This window comes from Hydractinia symbiolongicarpus, chromosome 12 (genome assembly GCF_029227915.1).
Source record: "Hydractinia symbiolongicarpus strain clone_291-10 chromosome 12, HSymV2.1, whole genome shotgun sequence".
NCBI lineage: Eukaryota > Metazoa > Cnidaria > Hydrozoa > Anthoathecata > Hydractiniidae > Hydractinia > Hydractinia symbiolongicarpus.
Genome location: NC_079886.1, coordinates 24,659,620 through 24,685,103, shown reverse-complemented (window position 1 = coordinate 24,685,103; position 25,484 = coordinate 24,659,620). Strand labels below are relative to the sequence as shown.

Sequence of the window (25,484 nt, the reverse complement as noted above, 5' to 3'; positions counted from 1 at the left end):
AAAGAATGCATTCGTGCATTCTCTAACATGACACTCACTGAAGAAAACAATGAGCATCAAAACTTCGCATAAGTTAGGTGATCTCGACCCTGGGGAATTATACTTATTTTCAGGGGCAGCGGTCTGCCAAGTACAACTCCCCAGCATTGAGATATTTTATACAGCAGAAAAAAAAGAACAAAAATTTATATGCGAAGTAAAAAAAAAGTAAAAAAATCTCACCCCTTCCTAAACTATACCCCTTCCTTTTCCCTTTTTCTTCCCTCTTTTTCTTCCCTCCCTCCCTCTTCACCCCCTCTCCGTCCCTCTCCCTCCTTTTTACCCTCCCCGTCCCCCCTCCATTTTACCCTCCCCGTTCCCCCTCCATTTTACCCTCCCCCCTTCCCCCCTCCTCTTTTCCCTTTTTCCCTTCCCCTTTCTCCCTCCCTCCCACCCTCCCTCCATCCCACCCCCATTCCCCACCCTACATTTCCCACCCTTTCACATAAAATACATAAAAAAGATTGTTCATTCTTCGATGAATTCATCGGGTGGGCGTTGTTTTTTCAGGCGTTTCAATTTTTTGGTGTTTAACCAATTCATCAACACCCGGCCTCCTCTTGATGGTGGTCGATTGCAAAATTTGCATGACTGTTGAAGGGCTTTGTGTTGGCATATCAATGACGATGGTGGGCCATTATCATACCGTGTATTTCGTAGCTGCTGTATTTGTGTTAACGGATCATCCTGACAACCAAACAATTCTCTTATTTCATTGTCATCAATTTCAATCCGACCAGTGACAGCATGTGATGACACTAACGGCTTACTCAAGATGGGTGGTAGACTGCTTAAGTTTCCATTGTAAGGTTCCACTTCAACCATGTCTTTGTGTGAATTACCATGGAAACAAGAGATTAATGCTTCTGCACTGACGTCATCTTCAGGGAAAGGCAAAGGGTCACCTGAATAAAAAAACAAAGTTATCAACGATGAGATCTCAAACAGCAAACAGGATGGAAGTTATTTAATCATCATCGAACACATTCTAAAGGTCTCCCATGAAAAGGATAATTAAACCTTAGACGCCTTTTCAGATAACTTTATAAGCAGTTCAATCTCTTCCCCAGGACTTGTATTTTTTATATTGGAACGGACATAAAGAAACCAAACAAGTCTTGGGGCGAGGTTGACGATGTTTGAGGATGACGAGACCCAAAGACCGAAGATGACGTTTTAATGTAATATTGAAATATGATACTTTTATGATTATTTCTTGGAAAATACGGCTCAGAAATTTTTACTAGAAAATGATTTTCATAAACATAGAGAATAAATCGAGCTCGAAGTCAACAAATTGTATAAAAAATAAACACTTACGTGCTGTCGCTCCCATCATACAGTTGTTAGCAACGACGGGAAGGCGGGACGAAGATGCCTTGCCTACTCTGCTTCTTTCGCTCTTCATACTTGCATTGCTTCCTTGCACAATCGAGTCAATGATATTTCGGCTAAAAACATATGACTTTTGACTTTTGAAGGAAGTTGCTAGTCCAGTATGGTAATCTTTCTGTGTTGGTGCTTTGTTGACTAAACTGGCATGGTTTTCTGCAACGCCAGGTAATTTCGCTATGCTATATACGTTTCCTCCAACTGGTGACCTACGCATGAACTCTCTACCAGATGTAAACGTCTCTCTTTCATTCATTGTTCGGTCACTGATTACAGGAAAACGACTTGTAACCGCTGACCTGGTGGTGTGAAGTGCGGCTGCAAATGCATTCTGGGAATCATCCCTTGAAGGGAATGTAGTTGGTAGTGTAGGCATTCTAGGGATCTTATATGTAGAATGCGCAAATGGAATGCCTTTTCTAGATTCAGGGAATATCTCCTGTCCAGCGTTTGAATTGACAAGGTTTTGAACAACCAAATCAAATTCTGTTTTATCGATATGTTCTCGTGTTTCGAGAAACTGCTCAATCTTCTTCATGCTCAGCTGGTTTGTTAGCACGATTTCATTCTCTCCAGTTGTTTTCTTTTTCTTCTTCTTCCTCTTCTTCTTTTTCTTTTTAACTTCCGATGTTATGTCTGCAATTTCTGTTTCAGCGTTCTGTGCTAATTCTATGTTGCAAATATAGAGGCATGTTTGACAGTTACAGATTTATAAAACGGGAAAAACTTTTTTATGTAAGCATCGTAGTTCCCTTTAATCAATACACTTAACTTTTTAAGTATGAAAAGGTATGGTTCTAGTTCTCAATGCAAGTAAAAATGAGCAGATGACGAAATTATGTCTTTTATTATTGCTAGTCAAATTCGTGGAAAAATCCACAGGACTGCCCGTCAACATAATTAGTGAATTAATCTGCCCAAAATAAAAGTTTTGAACACAGAAAATAAGAAAACACATGGACACAGCACTTACCTAACTTGTTCAAAACAACTTGTTCGTGAAACCACGGTTGTTTCCCACTAACCAAACTGTTGTTAATAACAGGACCATTGCAATCCTCTTCAGCTGTAACATTTATGTCACTATTGCTCTTCTCCATTAGTGAATTACTATTTGGTCTCGGTGTATCTACTCGCGGAACCAGTGGAATGTCAATTGAGATGCTGAATAAGCGAGATGTTGGTCTGCTCATACCATCACCGCGTGTTCGAACTGTTGGTGTAGTTATGACTGTTGGTGCCTCAGGTTGCGCAGAACATTCCACAGGTAACCGTTCAGGTGATGCATCACGTGATTGCACAGGGGAATGGATTGGAGAAAGAACTGGCGGAGGAGTAGGTGTTAGAGTTGGTAACAGTTCAACTTTGCTAAGCAAATTCAGGACACCGGCGGCTGTATCCACAAGGTTGATACCATTTTCCGATCGCACACGTTGTACCTCTTCCCTATGATCATAGTAACATCCAGAAAGTAGCAAGGTATAAGAAGTAATTCAAAGCTATAAGACACCGGAGGAACTTAGGATTAAAAAAGTCTTGTTTACCATAAAGAAATTAGAGCATAATCCCTTTAAAGACATTAAATTTTCATTACACCTGAGTGATTTAGTAATTTAGTATAGTTGGTTAAGGGTAATGGTTTATTTTGATTTTAGTGTTGAGTGTTTCAAAAGATGTGTCCACGTACAAACCGGACCAGATAATAATAAGGACTGCAAAAATGAGAACGAATTCTTTCGGCTTTAAGAAGGGGATGTAACTTAAATACAAATGTCAGAAAAAAATGAGTAAACAATATTTTGGCAAACAATTTTCTCAATGGTCTGGCTTTTTGTTCTATAGTTTTCCTCTTTCTTCCTTCCTTCAGTTCTTTCCCCCTTTTTTTGCGCTTAACGCGCCGCTCTGCCCTTTCCTGACAAACAAAGTTGTTTTTTAACCCCTGACCAAGAAAAAGCAGTGGCGGAAGATGACTGTAGAAATAATGCGTAACAGAGTGAATTATACTTGCCTATTTCATTTTTGTCTGAGATTTTCACAGGCTGTATGATAAACAATATTAGCTTTAATAAGATTTTTATATGTACTAAAACGCTACTCGCATTACCAATTGAAACTGGGGGTTAGCCATATTCATAAACGATCATATATAAAGAGAGTATTTGGACGAATAACATTGTCTTGGCGTGTAAAAACCGTCTGTATTGCTTAATATAAAAATAGTATAGCAGTTATATCAGTGACATATGAATCTGTGAGTGTAAGTTCTTTTGTCATTTTAAAGAGTAATTATAGAAAAAATAATGTCATATAGGAAAACATACAAAACTCAAATCCGATAAACCTTACCTTCTTTTCTGACGTGCTGCCCTAGCAATGTTCTTTCTCATCTCATTTTCCATTTGCTCTTGCTCTTCTCTAACCAACACTTCTGCTTCTGTTTCCGCATACGCATTATTGCAGGATTTTACATTGATCACTGTTCCTGCTTCTGCATCACTCTCTGGCTCAGCGTGGTTTACCTTTGGCTTCACAATCACAAGGTTAGTGTTTGCTGAACTTGGACGTAAGCACACTGGAGTTGGTTCTTCCACTTCGGATTCACTGTCGTCAATGCAAGGCTCCTCCTTCTTATACAGTTGAAGCTCTCCACCATCTTCAGCAATTGATGGCAATTCTGGATATGGTGTCTGAACAACAGCTTTGATTGGTGCTTCGATCGGGGAGATTGCGGATACGTATGGTGTAGGATCTTCGCAAACAGTAGCAGACTTGTTGTAACACACGTCAACGATTGGAGTGACGCGCGATTTCTTCTTTTTACCTACACATCTTAATAAAGTGTTGCCCATTACCGAGCGTTAATTTGAAGCTTCTTGCGCCTCATTGTTTTGGTCGCTTTAAGCGCTCAATAACTTTCTCGTTATACTTTTTAAATTTAAAACATCTTTTAATTTCGCGTACGAACAAAAAACTTGTAATCGTTTTGATGGTTACTTCAAAACTATGAAAAATTAACTGACGTCAAATACTTTATAACTTCATTGACGTCATTAACACAATTCAATGCATCATTGGTAATTGTTACGCCATTTCATTTTGTCACTATAGCAACAGAAGCAAAGTGTATTTACTAACATCTAATCTGCTAGCTGACGTCGAACGACAAACTATGACAAGGCCGTAGTCGTCTTTGCAAGTGGAGGCATTCATAAAATACAATCGTCCTGAGAGGAGAGAGAAGAGTCAGAGAGGTTAGGAGTAATGCAAAACGTGTTGGGTTTCGAAAAGAAATAATGTCTCGAAAGGGTTGCGGACACGGCAAAGGCAGGCAAGGAAACAGGATAAGCAAGGCAGGGGTAAGCAAGACATGGGAGGCACAGGCAAGGGTATAGTACGCAAGTACCAGAAAAGGCAAAAGGGTATATTAATGACGTTTTTTCAATCTGATTTAAGCTGTAAAAGCTCTTAACACATAGTCCTTTGAAGAGAAACACTTAATGGTAATAAATCAAGACATAGGTTTTTTGTTTAAACAAATTCAGTAGATAAAATCAGTAAATCTCAGTTTGATATTTTTTCTTAGAAAGATTTGAGCTTTGTGTGTAACATAGAATTCAGTTTTTGATGCATTTGACTAATTTTTTAAGCAATGTTTACACCTTGACTAATATACAACAAAAACAGTTTGGTAATTTTCATTATATATTCCATTTTAAATTAGTTTATAAACTTATTTTTACAATATATATAATTTACGATTGCATGTGAGAAAAAAAAAGTAATAAAAATAAAAACTATAACTACTTATTCGTTTTCATCAACACTGCGTGCATTTCTGTCTTTTTCACGCCCACGCCCTCTTTGCCAAGAAACTTGAAGAGTTTACGCCTGAACAAATTTTTACTATCAAAGTTCGACGTAAGAAAAACGCGCGTTATTACGGGTCGTCGAAAAAGGGCGCAATACGGTACCAAGTGCATAAACTGTGATGTAACTACGGACTATAACCCTTAATGGTCTTTAAAAACCCAGCGATCTTTGTACTCCACAAATGTGCGCTAAAATATTCAAAATATTAACCCAATTAAACAATATTTGATCCTTGCAAATAATTTTTGTTTTAATGTATAATTAGCAAATGTCCACCATGCGCTCTTCACCACCACTTTTGTTCTTCGGTATTTTTCGCGTATACTTGAAATATAAATACGCTACATATATGTTTCAAATCCACACCACCCAACGAAGAAGGCGTCGCATCAATTTTTTTGGAAATTATTTTCGCATGATCACACGCAAAACTCCAAAGGTGCAGGTCCAAAGTATCTCATAATGGCACTTTTTAAGGAACGATTGGGTATTAAATTGGTATGCTGCATCGGTCTATTCGTCATAGGACTCGTACTTTTTCCTGACTTTATCCACGCCGTTATTGAAGATCTCTCGTAAGTGAAACCATCTGTAAAAGAAAAAGCGAAAAAGTTTTACGCGTTCGAAGTAATTGGTTATTCAGCTGAAATATCTACAAACGTAGAAGACATGCGATTTGTACACAAGTTACCATGTCGACTTCTGCTTTAAATCGTGTGAGTTTGACCCACAAAAAAAGTGTATCAATTCGACGTTAAGGGGGGAAGGGCTTAAATCCTTAGGTTTTAATATTTATTACTGCGATATACATTTTGAAGAACAGAAAGCATTTTTTGTCTACACGCTAAACAGGAGAATATGTCGGAGTGCTTTCAGGGATTGGTGGATATTCAATATTACGCGTTTTGATTTTGACATTAAAGCCAAGGAGGGAGGGCGGAGGGAAGGAAGGAAGGGAGGGCGGAAGGAAAGAAGAAAGGAGGGAGAGAGGTTGTAAAATCTAAACGTCGGATTGACGTTAAGCTTGAAGTTTTTTATTTGTGAGCCATCACGTAATACAAAGGAAGTAAGACAAAGAAATAAAAATATTAAGATTAAGCAAGAAAGTATAAGCAGCAGGTTAGAAAATATAATATACACGAGGTAGATAAATTAAAACGATGTAGATGAACAGCTGAGAAATATGTAATTACCACTCCTTATTAGAAATCTAAAAATAATGCAAACACAGAAAAAAACAAAAAAACTTTTACACCTGAAAGACACTTTGGAGGAGAGTTAAAAACACGTTGAAATTCTGCTGGCATACCTGCGACCAAAACTGGATCAGACATCAGTTCACGTGTAATTGGACATAAAAACTCGTCAGGAATATTTCCTTCCGTTTCAGATTTCCTGATGGATTTTACTTCCCTGAGAATCTTATTCCGATGACCAAGGGGTCCTAAAACATAAAAACATTAAACACTTGGCTTGGTTTCCAACAAGTTTTGAAGTGTGGTGAAACAGATACAAGATTTGGTGTGTCACATTGTTGATAACATAAAGTCATTATTGTTACAAAAATACAAAAGTTGTTTTTATTATAAGAGAAAAGCAAAACCTAGTACATAATCGACCAAAAATACTTACCAATTCCCAGCCCTGTCATTAACATATCATCGGTTATTTGCAAAAGTTCAGTACCATCTATTGCATTAGTGCGAAATATTTCAACATATTGTTCAAGTCCAATATTATGCAACCAAGAACAAACATCCTCAATTGACCATGTTCTTAACAACTTCTGTTGCTAAAGAGAATAAAAACTTACACAAAATTGAAAATAAAATTAATAAAATTAATAAAATAAGCCAACACGACAAACTGGCCATACCAATATCTGACCAAGTTTTTGTTAAAATCACAACGTAAATTTGCTTAACATACTAGCATTCTTAAAAGCTTTCTTACATATGATAAAAATGTTGTTGATCTCATTGTGTTTTAAAAAGAAAAAAAACATTCATACTTTGATTTCCTGTTGCACTGGTTGATTGTTACAATCAACTGGAACAGCTATGATGGGAATAAAAATATGATAATGACATATCTTTAAAATACACAGCACACGTCTGAACGCAATAGAAAAAGAGGTTTGTCTCCCTCAATGAAAAGTAGCAAAATTTCCATGGTTATCCTATCAAAATAACGTCTGCTTCCATCACCAACATAAAAGTATAAACTATGGCAGTTTCATCAGCAAAAAAATATACATACATAAATTTTAAGGATATACAAAGATAAAACATGTTTATAAACCGACAATTTAAGATTTATAATATTACCAGATAAGCTAATTAAAAGTTAATTTTATTTTAAACTTTCTAAATCAAACCCAACAGTTTTTAATAACACAAAGAAGTAGGAAGCTCACCACTGACTTCTGTTCTTAAAAGCTTAAAATACAATCTACAAATTTCGGCAATAATAAGTTTAAAAATATCTCCTTAGCAATTATTGCTGAAAAACACCCTAATTTCAAGGGTTGCATTTAAAAATAGCCCATAAGTTTCTCTGAAATATACACACTACATACAGAGTTTTTTATAATGTTTATTTTACTTACAGTGTTCACTTTGGGTTATAACCCGTCTATTAAAAAAACATTATATACCTGGTTGAACATTATTTAGTTCCCAGACTTGCACGGTTTTGTCATTTGATCCAGTTGCTAAGTAAAAGCCATTTGGGGAGAACACCACTGTGGATACATATCTAAAATTATGAAAAAATGCAGTTATGCATTTATGTCTTGAACATATAGTTATGGTGTAAAGTGGAAATCCAATAAAGTGTGTGAAGTTTACTTCAATGTGAAGTTGTTCATTTAAAGATGGGAAACATTATGCTTGGGGTACACAATTTAGCACTATAATTATTGCAGGTATATAATGTTATTTTTATTCCTTATTCATAGTTTATTAAATTTTGAAATGAAAAACTGCAATATCAACTACATATGAACAAGCATTGGAACAAACCTTGAATGTCCTGATAACTTGGACAGAAGTTTTTTACCAATCTATAACATAGAAACAGTTCTATATTTCCTTTTCTAACAATACTAATATATATATATATATTTTCAGTGCAATTATACGCATATATTTTATAACATAATATTATCACATCTTTTAATAACCTTTATGTATATTAAAAATGCAAACTTACTGGATCCCAAATGATCACAGTTTTATCTGAGGAACTAAATATAAATATACAACTTAAAGTTATTAACAAAGTCATTCACAAAATTTAAAAGCATAGAAAGGAAATCTATACATACCAAGATGCTAAGGAACGGCCGTCTGCAGAAAATCTGCAATCATATACATGGCCAAGATGTCCCTCCAAGGATGCAGTTGGCTCAAAATTGCATTTAAGAGAGTATGCTAAATATAGGAAAAAAACATACCGAAATAAATATAACTCTTTGTGTCTGCCCTCAATGTGCTAAAGGATTATAATTTATGAGGCATACCTGAAGCTGTGTAGACATGCCACAGTTTTACCAAATTATCTCCACCACATGTTGCAAGTAAAAAACATGGAGATTGACCACCCCCAAGTGCAAATGTTGAGTCTAACAGAAAAAGAGTGTTTCATATGCAATAAAAGGACACACAAGTAAAGAAGAAATTAGATGTAACAATAGATTTTGATTTAACCTGCTGCACCAAATGTTGGTGAGAAATCACACCCAGTTATTCCAACACCACATAACCCTGTATCATGCGCTTGAAACATGTCTTCACATTTCCCTGAACTGAAATCCCATATTCGTATATCACCGTATACTGAACCAGCAACAACGTATAAATCATCTGGTGTAAATCGACATGTATTTAAACTACAGTCAGGCCCCTTAAAAACACGAATAATTTGGTATGATTTAAGATTCCACACACGCAATGTTTCATCTGATGATGCTGTCAACAAGTATTGTGAATTTGGTGAAAAAACACAACATTTTATTGTGCCTTTGTGTCCTTGCAAAGTTTTCATTAGTTCTCCAGTATCTGCATTCCATAATATAATTGTAGAGTCTTGAGAGCCTGTGGCGAGTATAGATCCAAAGGGTGAAAAGGCACAAGTTATAACCGAATAACTATGTCCCACCAAAGGCGAGCATTCAATTTCACTACCATCTTTTACATTCCACAAACGAATTGTCTTATCCCCAGAAGCAGAAGCCAACACTTTATTGTTAGATGAAAAGGCACAACAATTAACATCATTTGTGTGTCCAATCAAAGTATGAACCACTTCTCCCATACTTCTTTTGCTAAAAGGACATCTACAAATTAAAGTTTGAAAAGGAAATAATCAATCAGTAAAGTTATATAGGAAGTGACTCCTCTTGGTGCCACCATGGTTGGTACTGAAAGAACTAGGGTATAAATAAAAACTGGGGTATAAATAAGTTCAAACAATTGTAAAAACATCTCTGGTCTGATAGATTTTGTTTCAATTGAGCATAAGTTATTGATGGCTACTGCACTTTGTTTTTAGCGATCATTTATTTCCTTGATATAAACAATTTTTTATCTTCGTTTATTTAAAAGGCTTCTGGTATACCCTTCTACATAGTTATGCTCATAGACGTGTTTGTTTCTACATGATACATACTGTTTAAAACCAATCATGGAAAAGCATACAAATTAGGCTACAAATATGAACTGGGGTAGGTCCGTTTTATGAATTCGCTTGGAAGTTGTTTTTATTTAAAAATTATACTGCAAAAGTTTTACTGGGCACACCATCTAAAAAGGTGAGCAGGAAACGTGTTACTATCATGTGACAAGAGGTAAACATTAGTAAAAATGACATGATTATGCAATTTAAGAAGTAGTCATGGTAAATAGTTATTGCAGTTCAAAAAGGCAAGCAGCTAGGGAACGATGTAGAGCATCTATAAACAACACATGCATGTGTGCAGTTTCCACAGTTCTCCCGTTTCGTTCTCTTGTTGTTGACAAAAATTTTAAAAAAGCTGACACTGCTAAAAGATTTTTTCTCTGTCGCAGATGCTACATAAGTTCTCCATCGTAGATGACACAAAACTTCCAAGGTTGTGAATGCAAATAAATAATGGCAGCGCAGTAGTTGATGCACAGAAACGAAAAAAGGAGAGAACAAAAAGCAATTAGGTATATTTAACATTTTTCTTTGTTTTCTCAACGCAAAAATTTCCAAGCCATCTAGCTAGTTAGTAAAGTAGTTTTTTGGTTTTAATTTTAAGAAAAACTCTATTTCCTTCGTTCCGTTTTTGTGCAAAGATCTTTTTTAGCCGGCTGGCTATTGTAATGTTTTTGCCAAAACAGAAATGTTTTTGTTTCCTGATCTGAAAAAAAAATCGTTTGTGGACAGTAAAAAAAAATTGTACTGTGTATATACTTTGTATTAATAATCTAATTATAAAGATATTTCCATCAGGCAGTATATGGATATCAGACAACAAGAATTGTTGTGCTGGCAGCTGCAGAGAGAAAACATTAAATTCTGTGAACCAAACATCATTGTATTTTACATAATATTTATGTTGTTGTTGTTGCTATTGGCGTTTTATTGTTTCTGTTGTTGCAGATGTTTCCAATTCCACCATGTTACTATTATTATTATTCAATGGGTGTCAACAAATTTATGACATTGGTTTATGTAGCTGTAGCTAGCTGAATGAATCAAATATTTTGTTAGAGCAAATTTTCCACAATAAGTGAAACATTGATTGTGCATATTTTTGACAAGCTTATATACAATGCTACAATGTGGCGCCGTAGATGTGGTTATAGCTCTCATACTCTGTGCGGGAGACCGGGGTTCGATTCCTCTTGATGGCGATTCAACATGGGCAAGTAAATGTTACCATAGCCCTGGGTTAACCCAAGCGATGTGAGGGAAATTTGGGAGATGGCACACTGTGTGGGCCGTGCCGTTGGATGTTGCCGGGAGTTGTCTAGTAGAGCGCGGGCCCTACTAATTGCGTCTGTATGAGCATTAAACACTCTAGAACTCTCCATCTAAGCCATGGCCCCTCCTGAAAATAATAGACAGGGTATATCCCTTGATATTTGTGAGGCTAGCCATGTAAAATATGCACATCTATCTAATGTTATTTATTCCCTCTGAGAATAAAATAAAAGAATGATTAAATAAAATTGAATAATGATAACAAATGTTCAGGATGAATTTCATAGACTAAGGAATTTGTATATTTGAGCATTCACAAAATTGAAAGTGTTGGCATGTCATCTACCCTGCCTTTGTAATTCGCATTGGCACTCATTTTTACTGATGTTAATTGCCAATTTAAAATATAAAGCATGCGTCAGCAACCTAATTTTCTGTAAAATTGCATCTTTAAAGATGTTTTTTATGTAGTGTAGTTAAGTGTCCTCCTATAGAGCTTATAGGCCAGTTGTGATCTTTTTTGCATTTATTTGTTGGTCACCTTTGGAAAGCGTAAAAATTTTGACCCAGTGTAGGTAAAAAAGACTCACAATTTTATAGGATTATGTACACATGCTTAGTATAAGTAAAGAAATCTGGTTATCATTTTGATTGTATGATGAAAAAAAGAAGTAAAAATTGGTTGCTACTTGTAACATTTTATGAAAAAACGTTTTCTTGATTTTTCAACTTACTGGCAGAAATATTCCAAAAAATTTTTGAATTTGTAACAATTGCTTGTAGAACGCAAAGTGAGGATATTTCCAGAAAAAGCCTTCAAGAGTGTTTAGAGGCATCAGGTAAATAAATTGAAATAAAAAAGGAGATAGTCATTGCTGACCTCAAAACTGAAATAACGGGTCTTTTCTATAGTTTGTCTGTATTTTTTTTCATGGGCTTATCAACAAGTTTAAAACTAACATATAACATCGAAATGATGTCATTAAGCAACAAATATATGTTAACAGTTCTTTGCAAAGAACGGCATTATCAGTAACAACTTTTAATTGTTTTTGTTTTATTCGCAATAAACCACACACTTAGGCGTGACAATTTTATTTTGGTACAAAAACTAAATCAAATAAAGTGCATGTTTTTAATATCTTACTCTTCTCCACATCCAGAGTTTTTCTTATGTATACTGTTATCCATCTTAACTATAAACCTCTCATTAACATCCAGGGCTCCTATCCTGTGATTTCCTCTGTTATATGTACCTCACAATAACCAAATCTCCTTGAACTTCAACTGGTGCCTAAACTCTTTCATATATTGACTGTTAAAATATTAAGTAACAAACTAAGTATTGCATTTAATAAATATCTCAATTGCAAACCAAGAGGAGAGTTTAAAATAAGACATTCTTTTCTTCTGGTAGGCAAAGTAAAGTTTGAATGAATTAGATAAAACAACAAATGGATTTGGAGTAACGTCATGGCATCAGACACGAAATGTTTGTTTTTCTCACAAAAATGAAATTTTAAAGAAAAAAAATGAGTTTTTCATTTTTTTCTCATGCTTTTAAGATTTTTAAAGGCAGTTTTTCTATGGTGATTATTTATTTATTTATTTATTTATTTATTTAACATCAAATCGGGTTCCATATAAAAATATGGTTCTTCTCCCTATAAATTAAAAATACAAATGAAAAGTTATTAACAACAAAAAAACTACATTATTCGCGACGTTTCGGATGTTCACACACCCATTTTCAAGCAATCAAAAACGTACAATGTTCTCCTAAATATATACAAGTTTAACAGCAACCATAGTTAAAGATTACATCCATATATAGAAAGCCTACTTTTAGCGGAGTGTACACGCACTTCAATAGTTTTATTCCTGAAAGCTATAAATTCGTCTTAATTTATACTTTGCTTCATCATTGTTTTAAAATTTGTTCAAGTTGGTCAATTTTCCATCATGAGGTTATTAGAATCAAAGATATCTTTATTCGAAATGGTTATCCAGAACTATTTATTGACAAGGTCATAAAACACTTTTTTTCAATATCTCGCAAAACCAAAGAAGTCACCCACACAGCTGAGAAGAAAAACATTTTGATTGTTCTCCCTTTTTTAGGTAAAACATCTTTACAAACGAGAACGAAGTTAGAAAAACTTTTTAAATCTACTTTGCATTGTTGTAAACTTTCTGTTGTTTTCAGAACTCACACTCGCTTATCTAACTTCTTCAGATTTAAAGACCTGTTGCCCAAAGAATTAAAGTCAGGCGTCATTTACAAATATAAGTGCAGTGGCTGCAACGCCACTTATATAGGTGAGACGTCGCGTCATCTTAAGGTTCGGGCAAGCGAGCACCTCGAAGTGTCTCCCTTAACAGGTAAGAAATCAACCTCATCTATTTGCACGGCAATTAAAGATCATCTTAAAGCCTGTCACACCACATCATCTCTTGACGATTTTAGTATACTCTCTAGGGGTAACAACCGGTATTTGCTAGAGATTAAAGAGAGTTTGTTCATAATGCGGGATAGTCCCTAGTTGAATAACAACATTAGATCTGCTCCATTGTATTTATACAATTAGTATTTAATCTGTAACTATGGTTGCTGTTAAACTTGTATATATTTAGGAGAACATTGTACGTTTTTGATTGCTTGAAAATGGGTGTGTGAACATCCGAAACGTCGCGAATAATGTAGTTTTTTTGTTGTCAATTTACTAGCGCGATGATTCTTCATCATTGTATTTGAAAATTTATTAATATATAATATATATATATAATATATAATGCAATAATACAATTCTAAAATTTCCATAAAACTTAAAATCATGAGGTAAATCTGCGTCAAATAATGCACAGGTAAAAGGAAATTAGAAAGATGGGCACATAAGAAAAAAAAGGTGTAGGCACAATAAACAAAAAAAATGCAAAAAACAATTGACACAAAGAATATATTCATGGAATAATATATACTCTTAGTTAACAAAAATCATTTACATTATTTAAAAGTTGGAGTGATGAAATGGCACAGCAACGTGTATTATTTTAGTGTGCAAAAGTAGCGACTACTTGACACTTTTTCCATATTTGAAAAATAAGGAAAAAACTGCTTTTATCTCAATATTTTTGTCCAAGATTGTAGTTTTGCTGAATTTAATCTAAACTTTTGACTTAAAAAAATTGCTACCACCGCTGTTAAATAAATATTTCCAATCCCAAGCATCCCAGTCATAACTACCAAAAATTTAACATGGCCAGTCGTAGAGAAACAACCAGTGTTTTAAATTGATATATAAGAATGCATCCTAAAGGAAGATTCCTTCATTAAACTTTGCAGGTATACTTAAGACCAAATTGCCTAATTTTGTAAAAATTATAATTAGTTACGTGCAATTAAAAAAAGCAAATTAATTTCAAAATAACACAAGTTTTTTCGAATGGAATAGAGTGTTGCGTTTACCATAATTACAAATTAAAAGCAAAAAAGTTTCATTATATCTAATTTTATCTTCGACATTCAAAATAGTTACTCTCATCACCTATGTTGTTTTTCATCTTTCCCATTGGTTAAAATTAAATTTCGTGATTAGTGTAATATGTGTGCAATAAGAATTATTTTTGCTGAGGATTATAAATTTGTTTGAAGCAGGTATTTTGAAATGAAAGATTTTGTACATCCTGTACACAACCTGTTTTGCGTTAGAAACATACAGAGTGTTAAAATTTTCCCAATCCATGCGTAACAATGTAAAACTAAAGTATTTTTACTCTATGATAACTTTTTTTTCACCTAGTCTTCCTAATTAGCGAATTTTGTTTTGTTGTTTGTCAAGGCACAAGAAAACGTTTTTTAGTGTATATATATTTGGCTTATACTAAAATTTAGGCATGTACACATTTAATGAATAATTTCGATCAGTTTATTAGCATCATCTTTAAGGTGATCTAGCTCGTCAATAAAAATTGGACGAAATATTAATGCATTTACTTACACATCGAATCATTCATTCATTCATTTATTCATTCGTTTATTTATTCATTCATTCATATATGTTTTTAGTAACAAGCAAGGCTTTATTTTAAAAAAAGTTGTTGCCTATTTTATCCCAAATGTGTGTGTTTTTTTTAACTCCTATTTTCAAAGGAATTTAATTCTTTTTTCAGCTTTTGCTAGTTTTTTTCTCTGTAGTTTTTAAGGAGATATTACAAAAAACCATACAAATCAGTGATATTACCTTTTGTCAACACAAAACAGAGCAAAGGAAAACAAGTCTAACATTACAGAAATAATTCAGCAAAAAAATATTTCATTATAGCAACAGTGTATGATCTGAAATTAATTAATTAAGGTGTTTCTAAAAACAAAAAAAGCTGTTTATATTATTATTCCCAATTTTAGGGATAATGTAGTCATCCACAATATTATATTCCACAAGCATATATTGGGGGAATCTATCCCAAAAATACGTTCAGCAAAAATTTTTTAAGATAAGAACAAAATGAGGCTAAATTACAAGAAACAATTAATAAATACAACATAAAAAACACAATGGAGGAGTGTGGGGGAGTGTGCTTGGCAAATCTCAAAGAATGTTCATGAAATTTTTTTAACAATTCACAGAACTTAAAAAATGTATAGATATCCCAGTTGAAATATTTTGCTCCTTGACTGCCAGTTTTTTAGCAGGTGCAAAGAAAATCTGTTTTTTATTGCTAACGTGATATTTTAATAGAGAAAATGCACATTATTTTGACAAATGTTTCATTCGATTATAAGCTATTTGTTGAAACACCCATATGGAAAAATTAATAACCTGTTCATTTATCTAAGAAAAGAACTCTTTTTTTTAGTAGAGCTTAAAAATGGAATCAAAAAATAACTTAAAACATTTTAAATGTAACTGCATCCTCTCTTCAAGACAGTAATGATTTTATATATTTTTAACATATTTGTGTTTTGAAACAGAATGTGACTTTTGTGAGACATTTGTTGGTCAAACCATGGTAAAAAAAAGGTTAAATTTGATGAGTGTTTAATTTGTTTAGTCTACAACGACGAATTTGATCATTGGATAATTTTGTTTTTATAATAGCAGAAAACAAACTGTTATAAAAGAATATATGTCACTAAGTATAGATGCGCTTTTCATTTCTAACATATTTGCAAATTACATAAATAGACTGTTTGAATCTGTAAGTAGTAAATTTTTATTTTCCCAAAAGATGGTCAATATTTATAAATTAATGGCTATGGTGATTAAAGTGTCTAAAAATATATTAGTGTTCTAATTATTTCAACGCTGGAGGGAATTTTTTTTCATTGCATAGTTCTGTATTCTTTCTTAAATTATTAGATCTATCCATTCAGACAGCTCTATAGTAACATTCAATAATAAAAATTTACTGATAGATCTTCTTATGCGAATAATAAAGAAGTGAAGATGTATATCTCATTACATAAACACGTGTTCGTTTATAATTAGTTAGATTTTTATCACTTAAAAATTTGTTAGAACTATTAGTGGTATCTAAAAAAAGAATTCTTTTAGGTTGCTTTACAACAAAAAAAGCGGGAAATAACTAAAAACACAATAGTTTAGTATAGCCTATAGAACAGGGAAAGTTGTCATTTTAAAGATTCACTTTTCATTTTTTTTAAGCTAGCTATTTTGAACTTGTTTTTATTAGTAACCATTGAGTCATACTCCATACATATTTCAGTAAACATTAATTAGGACATACTTGAAAATCTGATATATCAACATTTTTTAGTAGGAAGTATAAACACATGATTGAAAAAAACTTCGTGTAATAATACGCTAGACCCATCAATGATTTTCTAGTTCGTTCTTATTAAACTCAACGTTGTTCTGTTTGTACCCCGCAGAGTTTTGTTATATTGGAACACAAAATAAGCGAGCCAATATTTTTTTTATCGTGAGGCAGTTAATAACTCTAAATCCACTAAAAATTTAAAAACTGCGATAGTTATGTTCCTATCAGTGATCAATAGAGCATTCGTGTTATTTTTACCAGACGGTCCAAAATAACACTCACAGCCTGCAAACACGAACCGATAGTTTAGTTTTCTTATTCAGATCAGTTATAAAAATAAAATTTCCTTTTTTGAGTCATGGTAAAAAGAAAAATGGTAGGCGTGTTGTGTTGGTAACCATTGTTGGTGACGTTTATATGTTTTTTATCAATTAAAATAATTATTTTCTTCTTCAATGTTATTGTTTTTATTTCTAGAGAGATTTAAGTGCGCTGTCACAGTAAACGTGTTTTATCATGACCTGTCCAATGTTTTTGCGTTCATTTGTGAGTTGATCCTCCAAAATTCAAGATTCAAATCAAGGTTGGTGTGCTTTTAGCATCCGTCTTTATGTTTTATACGTGTTTTGTTGTTGTTGTTGTTGTTGTCATTGTTGTTGTGTCGTTGTTGCTATAGTTTTGTTGTTGGTATTGTTGGAACGTGGAAATTTTGGGCAAAAATCTCTTGAGAAAGAAAGGGAAATAATTAAGTAACACAAAAAAATCTCAGGGAAAAACTGTAAAGTAAAACTCACTTATGTGACGATGTATCTCAGTTATTTTAAACCCTTTTTACATAAGCCACTGAAAAGTTTCAACTTGGTCTAAATTTGAGATAGCACCTTATAAACATGTTGATTCGTACAGACAAAAAAGTTATATATATATATATATATTCTCATTTGATGAAACCCTTACAAAGTTTATAAAATAAAGGAAATTATTTTTTATTGTTTTTCGCAGGGAAAATAATCCTGATTTTAAATATTTTTTGGGGGGAAACGTGTAGTCTTGAAAAATTAAACTTTTAAAAAGTTGACTACGAAAAATGAAAGGGATGATGAAAGCTAAACTTCCTTTTTATCAAATATAATAAATGATTTGAAAATAGTGTGGTAACAATATTGGAAGTTGTTAACAGTTTTCCCTAATTTACAAGTTAGTTGCCTTTAGAGAAAATAAAAGTTTACGTAGAGAAAAAATTGCGACATCTGTGCACGAGTTAAATCCATGGAGATTTATTAGTTAGTTTTTTAACACGTGGTTTTGCTTATCTCTTTACAAACTCGATTTCATTCAAAGTCATGACAATGCGCGCTTTTTAAAATGGTAGCATTAAATGTTGTAATAAACTTATTCGTAGCTTTTATCAATGGGCTAATAAAGTTTTTTATAAAGACTTTTTTATTATTATGTTATCTTTCCTAGATATATTTGTTATTATTTGTGTTTTCTTGTCAGTGTTTTTCATTTACAATGTGTGGAGTACGAATAGCGTATATACATTTTTAGTATATTAGTTGTTGAAAATGTTTTTAAAAAGTTTAGATTCATTATTAAGTTTGTTTGTTTGTTTGTTTATTTCATTTTGACTTGTATTTGTATATATAACAAGATGTAAAAGGCTGTTAAGATGTAAAAGGCTGCAAAATAACCGAAAGAAAAATTTAGATATTTAATAAATTTTATTTCTTTTTTTCGTTTGTTGTTTTAGGGTGGCCTCGAGACGTGATTAAGTTAATTTGTAGAATTTACGTGGTGAACGATAGACGTGCCAATCTTCCTGTTTTTGTTTTCATTTCGACATGAGCGCAAGTGTGGCCAAGGATGGAGTCAACGTCGAGTTAACTGGTCTCCTCACTGTATCCGATAGTAGAAACGGTAATATATCGGGTTCACCGGGATTGCTTGGTAGCAAGGACTCTAGTGTAAAACATGCACGGTTTAATATCGAAAAAGTGACGTCACCGACAAGTAATGATCATCCGCACAACCAAAGCACGATTCACGATATGGACACGATCGGATACGCAACGCACGAAGCTGTCCCACTCACCATGTTTTATAGAAACGAGGCGTCTGTTCCTGGAAAGGCAAGGCAGCGACCAACCCTAGCCGAACTGCACAAAGGTTTTGACGAACTGGATGAACAAGACGTAAGCTTTATCACAATATGTATTGAAATGTTTGTGTAGCAACAGATTAATTGTTATGAAGGTTCTACACAAATAATTAGTTTTTTTCCGTAAATTTACGCCGATAAAATTTTATCTTCTAGGGTGAAGACGTCGCTCTAGCAGACACGAGAGAAGCGGAGCCAAACATCAAAGTAAAAGATTCTCAAAAAACAGCAAGTTTGAAATTCGGTTGGGTAAAAGGTGTCTTGGTGCCTTGCTTACTCAACATATGGGGTGTCATCTTGTACTTGAGGTTGCCATGGTTAACCGGACAAGCTGGTATTCTCGTAGTGACTGCGATCATCTTACTCTCTGCACTTGTGACCACGATCACAACTCTCTCTATGTCGGCTATTTGCACAAATGGCGAGGTGAAAGGAGGTACGTTATTTTGGTAATTCCGACAAGAGAAAGGTCTGTTTTGTTTTTACAAAACAGCCTCTGCTAAACGCTGAACTGCGTGTCTCGTTAACCTTATAAACAACTGCGTTTTGTTTTTTCGTCGTTTAGGAGGATCATATTTCTTGATCTCGAGGAGCCTTGGTCCTGAATTTGGTGGTTCAATTGGTATTATATTCTCGCTTGCAAATGCTGTCGGTGTAGCTCTATATGTCATCGGGTTTGGCGAAACAGTTCAACAGTTAATGGCGCGTTCGAATGTTGTTATGGTGGACAAATTAAACGACATTCGAATTATCGGCGTCGTTGTTATTATTTTCTTATTGATCATTACGCTGATTGGCTTGGATTGGGTGATTCGAACTCAACTTATTCTATTGCTAATTCTAGTGTTATCTATGATCGACTATGCCATTGGAACGTTCAGTGGATCACTACTAGAAGACAGAGACGTTCAAAAAGCGCAGGGTTTTACCTCCTATTCTGCACAAACTTTTAGTGACAATTTCTTCCCAGAATTCCGCGGCGAGTCTTTCTTTTCTACATTTTCTATATTCTTCCCAGCCGCCACCGGTATATTGGCCGGTGTGAATATCTCTGGAGATTTGAAAGACCCTCAGTCCGCTATACCGAAAGGCACGTTCACAGCAATTGGTCTAACTACAGTGGTGTATATTGTTCTAGCTTGGATGATTGGTGCTTCTACGGAAAAGGACGCAATGGGCGTAATAGCAACCGTTGTCACAACAATAGTTTCTAACTCCAGTTCATCTATTTCAACACCTTCACCTAACGCTACGACCACCCCAGCAACTGATGGCGGTCTGTCTTGCATACCTAACTGTGAATATGGACTTTTAAATGACTACCAGGTCATGGAACGATTTTCGTTAGCCGGACCACTCGTCCTAGCTGGTATATTCGCAGCCACGCTTTCGTCTGCGTTGGCCAGTTTAGTTGGCTCGCCTAAAACGTTTCAAGCAGTTTGTCGTGATGGTGTGTTCAAAGGCTTAGAGTTTTTCGGTAAAGGAACCGGAGCCAACCAGGAACCAAGGCGTGCATACGTACTTACTTTCTTTATTAGCACTGGTTTTATTTTAATCGGCCAACTTGACCTAATAGCCCCTATTATATCGAATTTTTTTCTAATGTCCTACGCGTTGATCAACTATTCGGTATTCGCTGCTTCACTGGGAAGATCACCTGGGTGGAGGCCATCATTTAGGTACTACAACATGTGGCTCTCCTTGCTTGGTTGCGTGGTGTGCGTTGGGATAATGTTTTTAATCAATTGGTGGGCTGCACTTGTTACTATCGTGATTGTAATGACACTTTACAAGTACGTGGACTACAAAAAGCCGGAGGTAATTGATCGTCTATTTTTTTCTTATTCTGTTGTTATATTTTATTAATATTTTCGTTCAAGGAGCATTTCAATGTTGTTTTTACTGTTCGACTGCACACTGGTTTGCACTTCATCATAGAGTGTCTTTGTGTTTACTTTAGGGTATATGTCAATGCCATTTGAAATGGGGCTGTAAAGTGCTGTTTAGCTAGACAAAAAACAATTTGTTAAGAAAGATTCGCTTCGTGTAGTGAATGCGTGTGTTCACATAGATCTTTCCTTGCTTTGTAAATAGAATTAGCAAAGATTAAGTTTAGGATCCAGTACTCATTGTTATTTTAGTCGTCGTGAGAGTTAATTCACACACGAAAAAACATTCTTCATATTCTCCTTTCAATTAAAAGCGGCATTACCACCTCCCATTTTTTTTATAATTTCTTCTGAAGTATACCGTTTAAGTGCTAAAATTTTCCGACTTTGGATCGTTTTAATATAGCGTCGTGTCTGCTGTCATGGTGCCTCATCGGTTACCAGGTGGTTAGAAAAAAAATATGCTTATCAACAGTCATCTTTTATTTTATACATCTTAAACACAACCGTTTTTCTTATCTTAAAGCTTATGTTTCCCTGTTTTGAGCTTTTTTCAGCCATACAGAGCACCTCCCTCCCCCAAAGGTTGGCCTGAATAGGGTTAAAACGCGTCATCGTATGCTTTTAGATTAACTGGGGTTCATCTGGTCAGGCACATGCATACATCAAAGCGTTAAAGTTCGCTCATTCGTTGAACAAAACAGACCAGCACGTGAAAAACTTTCGTCCACAATGTCTGGTACTTGTCGACGCGCCATCGAATCGACAGAATTTGATTTACTTTGTGTCTTATTTAACCAAACATGTTGGACTGATGATATGTGGACAGGTTATCGTTAAAGCAGAAGGGATGGGCGAGATAAATTGCCTGCCACAAGAGAAGTGGTTGAGACTTAAAAAGATCAAAGCCTTTATGGCCGTCACAGCAGGTAAATCAGTGTTTGTTTGTTCGTTCGTTATCTATTTTAATCCGTGAAATCGTCCTGACAGATCACACAGGGAAATGAAAAAACTATCGCTGGAAAGGAGGGAGTAATAAGAGCTGAATTGTCAGAATTCTTACACCGTAAACAATAACACTTTCTAATTTTTTAGCGCCCACTGTTCGCCTCGGCGCCCAGGCATTAATGCAATGCACAGGATTGGGGAAATTGAGACCAAACATCATTGTTCTTGGCTTCAAACACAGCTGGCAAACTGACTTGAAGGAAAAAGTTGAAGATTACATCAATATCATCCACGATTCTTTCGAAGCAAAGTATAATGTCGCCATCTTGCGCATGCCCAGTGGTAACTTTGTTTCTTCTAAATGTTTTGATGCCTCTACGAAATAAGAAAGAACAATAGAAAAGAAATTTTATTATTTAACAATACGAATTATTGTCTTTGCATTGACCTTAAACCACTTTAATTTACTTGCGATGCATTTCTCTTTTTCCAGGTGTTGTTATAGACGAGGGTTCCGATGGAGAGTATGACGAAGAGCTTGATAGAGAGCTTGAAGGTGCTTTTCAGAGCGAAGCAAGTTTGCGTGCTATGGAAGAAGACTCAGCCGACTTTTTGACTCTTCCTGAAGATGTTAGAACTCAAAATGGTAGCAACACTGTGACGCCTACATTAAATCGATCAGGTAGTGCAAAACGAAGAAAAAACACTGAACAAAAAAATGAAACGATTCTTTCCATGGAGGAGAACGTGAAGGGTTATATCGATGTATGGTGGATGTTTGATGATGGTGGTAAGTCGTAATATTTGCTCAGAACTTATTTTTTATTATTTTTTAACAGAAAAGTTTGTTCACGTAATGGGTACCTTAATTTTGTTGTTATCAACACTTTAAATTCAAGTTTAAATCATCCTATACGCGTTTACTAAATTAATCTGATACAGTTAAGCTTGCAGTGGACTTAGTGAACCAGCGAATCAAAATATGGCCGGTATGCAGTTGTATCCGCCATATACCAGGTTTTTTCGAATTCGATTACAGTTAACAAAAAAATGGAAGAGTCTGCCATTATTAAAAAATTGGTGGGAAAAGACGTGCTTTGCATTTGACAATCTTTGTTTTTTGCAGGTTTAACCATTTTTTGTTTTTGTAAGTTTGACCATTTTTTTATTTTTGTAGGTTTGACCATGTTACTGCCATACTTACTGTCTCGAAATAAAAAATGGAAGGGATGTTCTTTGCGTGTTTTAACACCGGTAGCCGATAAAAAGCTGAAATCGAACCAAGTACGCATGGCAAGTCTGTTGAAAAAATTTCGTATTGCGTTTTCGGGTATCGTCGAAGTTGAAGGTGTAAACGCCAGACCAGCCCAACAAAATATCGACAGGTTCCGTAATTTACCGTGGCTTAAGAATGAACTCGATGCTGATGAACCATTGGATAAAAAAACGCTGCGTCAGATACGCTTAGGTGAATTGATGAGAGAATATTCGCAGGAAGCGAAACTTGTTGTCATGACGATGCCGGTACCGAGAAAAAGTGTCGTGTCTAATTTTATGTATATGAGTTGGTTAGACGTGATATCAGAAGGCTTAGATGCACCAATATTTTTAGTTCGTGGTAACCAGACTAGTGTACTAACATTTTATTCGTAAACACTTGTACTTGTTCTGTTCAGTAAGAAAATTTAGTTTATATATTCATTTTGTAATTCATCATACCGAAATTGATTGATTATCAGTGGGTTGGGTTTGTTTTCGTATATATTTAGTGAAATCAAACTGATAGCCGTTTAACTATGCGAAGATTTGTAAGGCATCGTTTTTTATTCTACACTAAAATGCGTATTCCAAGTTTGTTGTGTTGTGTTGTGTTCGGATTTTTCAACGTTAACAATTTCGTCAGAAGATGAAGAAAGGGAAAATAGAAATATAAAGCTAGTTAAACTTTTTTTATCTCAACTATTTAAAAATGCAAAAACAATGGTTTATTTATCTGTATCTTATGTTATATATATAAAAAAACATATTTATTCGACTACCTTGTATATTGAGAAATAATATATGGCTTCAGCTGGTACATATTCACGTGTTCTTTGAGATCCAAGTTTAATTATAATAAAAATTATTAATAATGATGATGATGATGATGATGATGATGATGATGATGATGATGATGATGATGATGATGATGATGATGATGATGATGATGATGATGATGACGATGACGATGACGATGACGATGACGATGACGATGACGATGACGATGACGATGACGATGACGATGACGATGACGATGACGATGACGACGATGATAAGATGATAAGATGATGACGACGATGATGATGATGATGACGACGATGACGACGATGATGATGATGACGACGATGATGATGACGACGATGATGATGACGATGACGACGATGATGACGACGATGACGACGATAAAGGCTGTAAAAAAATAAATTTTCGAGTTTATCAATATCCATCCTAATCTTAAATATCATAAAAATTTATGATATCAGGACAACAAGATTGGGAAGTTTGTGTGCTGGCAACCTAGTCCCCAATATGTTAATTTATTGCTGTTGGATATATTAAATCAAAAAATAATTTGTCAGGGGAAAAAATTATATTTTCTTAATTGCGACGCTCCCAAGATGCTGAAATTTGAAATGAAATATATTTAGATTGTGATTGAAAGAATGTTTTGGCCAATTAAAACTTAATTTTCTTAGTTGATCTCATGAAACAAGTATGTAAGAAAGTTTTATCACCTAACGCAAAATATTACGTTCAAACTATCAATTTTGAATTAACAGGTAAGTGAGGCTATTTTTTTGTTCCTGTAAACCAAATGTCCCCCCCCCTCTCATGAATTTGTCTGAAATCCAAAAACTGCACGACGCAATGGATAGCTCTTGGAGAAACTTTATTTATACCAAATTTATTAACTTGCCAAGTTGATAAATCTGTTGCTAGTTGTTTTTTTTGCGTTATTAGATTGCATTATTGCCTCAGTTATCTTTAAATGCCTTATTTTTCAGATGTACCAGGTCTCAATATTTCCGGTAAAACAGTTATTCATATTCTTTCCTCAAAATAAACTTTTTGCCGACATGCCGACTTTAAATTATTCTAGCGTGAAAACAACTTTTTAGCATTCAGTTCACAAGTTTACCCATAAGCAAGGCTATGACGTTATAGTAACACGTGATAAATTAGATAATATCGTAAGACTGGGAAAAATAACCTATTTTTGATTGATGATGTCTTCAAATTCATTTTTTTTGCTTGAAAAGTGTCTCTACCAAGACATCTACAACTACGCCAAATTATGACTATTCTTATAAACCTCGACCTCAGGCTTTTTTGTATAGCAGTCATTACTGCTTATTACAAAGGCTAGAAGCCCTAGAAATAAGTTGCTTCCTCTCACGCCGGTGCTGCGCCAA

The 25,484-nt window shown here is 34.5% G+C and overlaps 4 protein-coding genes across 5 annotated transcripts; 1 reads left to right on the top strand and 3 right to left on the bottom strand.

Moving 5' to 3' along the window:
- Positions 1-507: 507 nt before the first annotated feature.
- On the bottom strand, positions 508-4,462 carry LOC130621410 (uncharacterized). The gene is made up of 4 exons (XM_057436693.1): positions 3,778-4,462; positions 2,405-2,877; positions 1,360-2,100; positions 508-944 (listed from the first exon to the last, which is right to left on the bottom strand). The coding sequence occupies exons 1-4, from the start codon at positions 4,278-4,280 to the stop codon at positions 508-510; spliced, it is 2,154 nt and encodes a 717-aa protein (XP_057292676.1). The 5' UTR covers positions 4,281-4,462.
- A 653-nt stretch (positions 4,463-5,115) lies between these two features.
- On the bottom strand, positions 5,116-9,873 carry LOC130622518 (WD repeat, SAM and U-box domain-containing protein 1-like). Its single transcript, XM_057437978.1, has 10 exons — positions 9,012-9,873; positions 8,825-8,926; positions 8,630-8,735; positions 8,515-8,548; positions 8,325-8,365; positions 7,958-8,058; positions 7,313-7,359; positions 6,934-7,093; positions 6,611-6,745; positions 5,116-5,890 (listed from the first exon to the last, which is right to left on the bottom strand). Exons 1-10 carry the CDS (start codon positions 9,616-9,618, stop codon positions 5,721-5,723), a joined length of 1,503 nt encoding a protein of 500 aa, XP_057293961.1. The 5' UTR covers positions 9,619-9,873; the 3' UTR covers positions 5,116-5,720.
- A 509-nt stretch (positions 9,874-10,382) lies between these two features.
- Positions 10,383-23,775, top strand: LOC130622517 (solute carrier family 12 member 2-like). Of its 2 annotated transcripts, XM_057437976.1 has the most exons (9): positions 10,383-10,493; positions 17,512-17,617; positions 18,788-19,229; positions 19,352-19,631; positions 19,761-21,013; positions 21,713-22,013; positions 22,180-22,374; positions 22,526-22,822; positions 23,210-23,775. In XM_057437976.1, exons 3-9 carry the CDS (start codon positions 18,879-18,881, stop codon positions 23,683-23,685), a joined length of 3,153 nt encoding a protein of 1,050 aa, XP_057293959.1. In that variant the 5' UTR covers positions 10,383-10,493; positions 17,512-17,617; positions 18,788-18,878; the 3' UTR covers positions 23,686-23,775. The 2 variants fall into 2 exon arrangements, with proteins under 2 accessions (XP_057293959.1, XP_057293960.1); XM_057437977.1 differs by lacking the exon at positions 17,512-17,617 and having other exon boundaries at positions 10,428-10,493.
- On the bottom strand, positions 22,274-25,424 carry LOC130622519 (uncharacterized). Its single transcript, XM_057437979.1, has 2 exons — positions 24,072-25,424; positions 22,274-22,407 (listed from the first exon to the last, which is right to left on the bottom strand). The coding sequence occupies exons 1-2, from the start codon at positions 24,534-24,536 to the stop codon at positions 22,390-22,392; spliced, it is 483 nt and encodes a 160-aa protein (XP_057293962.1). The 5' UTR covers positions 24,537-25,424; the 3' UTR covers positions 22,274-22,389.
- Positions 25,425-25,484: the final 60 nt, after the last annotated feature.

Bases quoted from the DNA above. Each gene is read 5' to 3' on its own strand.
- LOC130621410 (XM_057436693.1), bottom strand. From the start codon at position 4,280: ATGGGCAACACTTTATTAAGATGTGTAGGTAAAAAGAAGAAATCGCGC. The intron at 2,878-3,777 runs GTAAGGTTTATC...CTATGATCATAG, and splicing joins GCAGCACGTCAGAAAAGAAG to GGAAGAGGTACAACGTGTGC. The intron at 2,101-2,404 runs GTAAGTGCTGTG...TTTGCAACATAG, and splicing joins AGTTGTTTTGAACAAGTTAG to AATTAGCACAGAACGCTGAA.
- LOC130622518 (XM_057437978.1), bottom strand. From the start codon at position 9,618: ATGGGAGAAGTGGTTCATACTTTGATTGGACACACAAATGATGTTAAT. The intron at 8,927-9,011 runs GTTAAATCAAAA...TTTTTCTGTTAG, and splicing joins ACCAACATTTGGTGCAGCAG to ACTCAACATTTGCACTTGGG. The intron at 8,366-8,514 runs GTAAGTTTGCAT...TCTATGTTATAG, and splicing joins CTGTGATCATTTGGGATCCA to ATTGGTAAAAAACTTCTGTC.
- LOC130622517 (XM_057437976.1), top strand. From the start codon at position 18,879: ATGAGCGCAAGTGTGGCCAAGGATGGAGTCAACGTCGAGTTAACTGGT. The intron at 19,632-19,760 runs GTACGTTATTTT...TTCGTCGTTTAG, and splicing joins AAATGGCGAGGTGAAAGGAG to GAGGATCATATTTCTTGATC. The intron at 22,014-22,179 runs GTAAATCAGTGT...CTAATTTTTTAG, and splicing joins CTTTATGGCCGTCACAGCAG to CGCCCACTGTTCGCCTCGGC.
- LOC130622519 (XM_057437979.1), bottom strand. From the start codon at position 24,536: ATGATATTTAAGATTAGGATGGATATTGATAAACTCGAAAATTTATTT.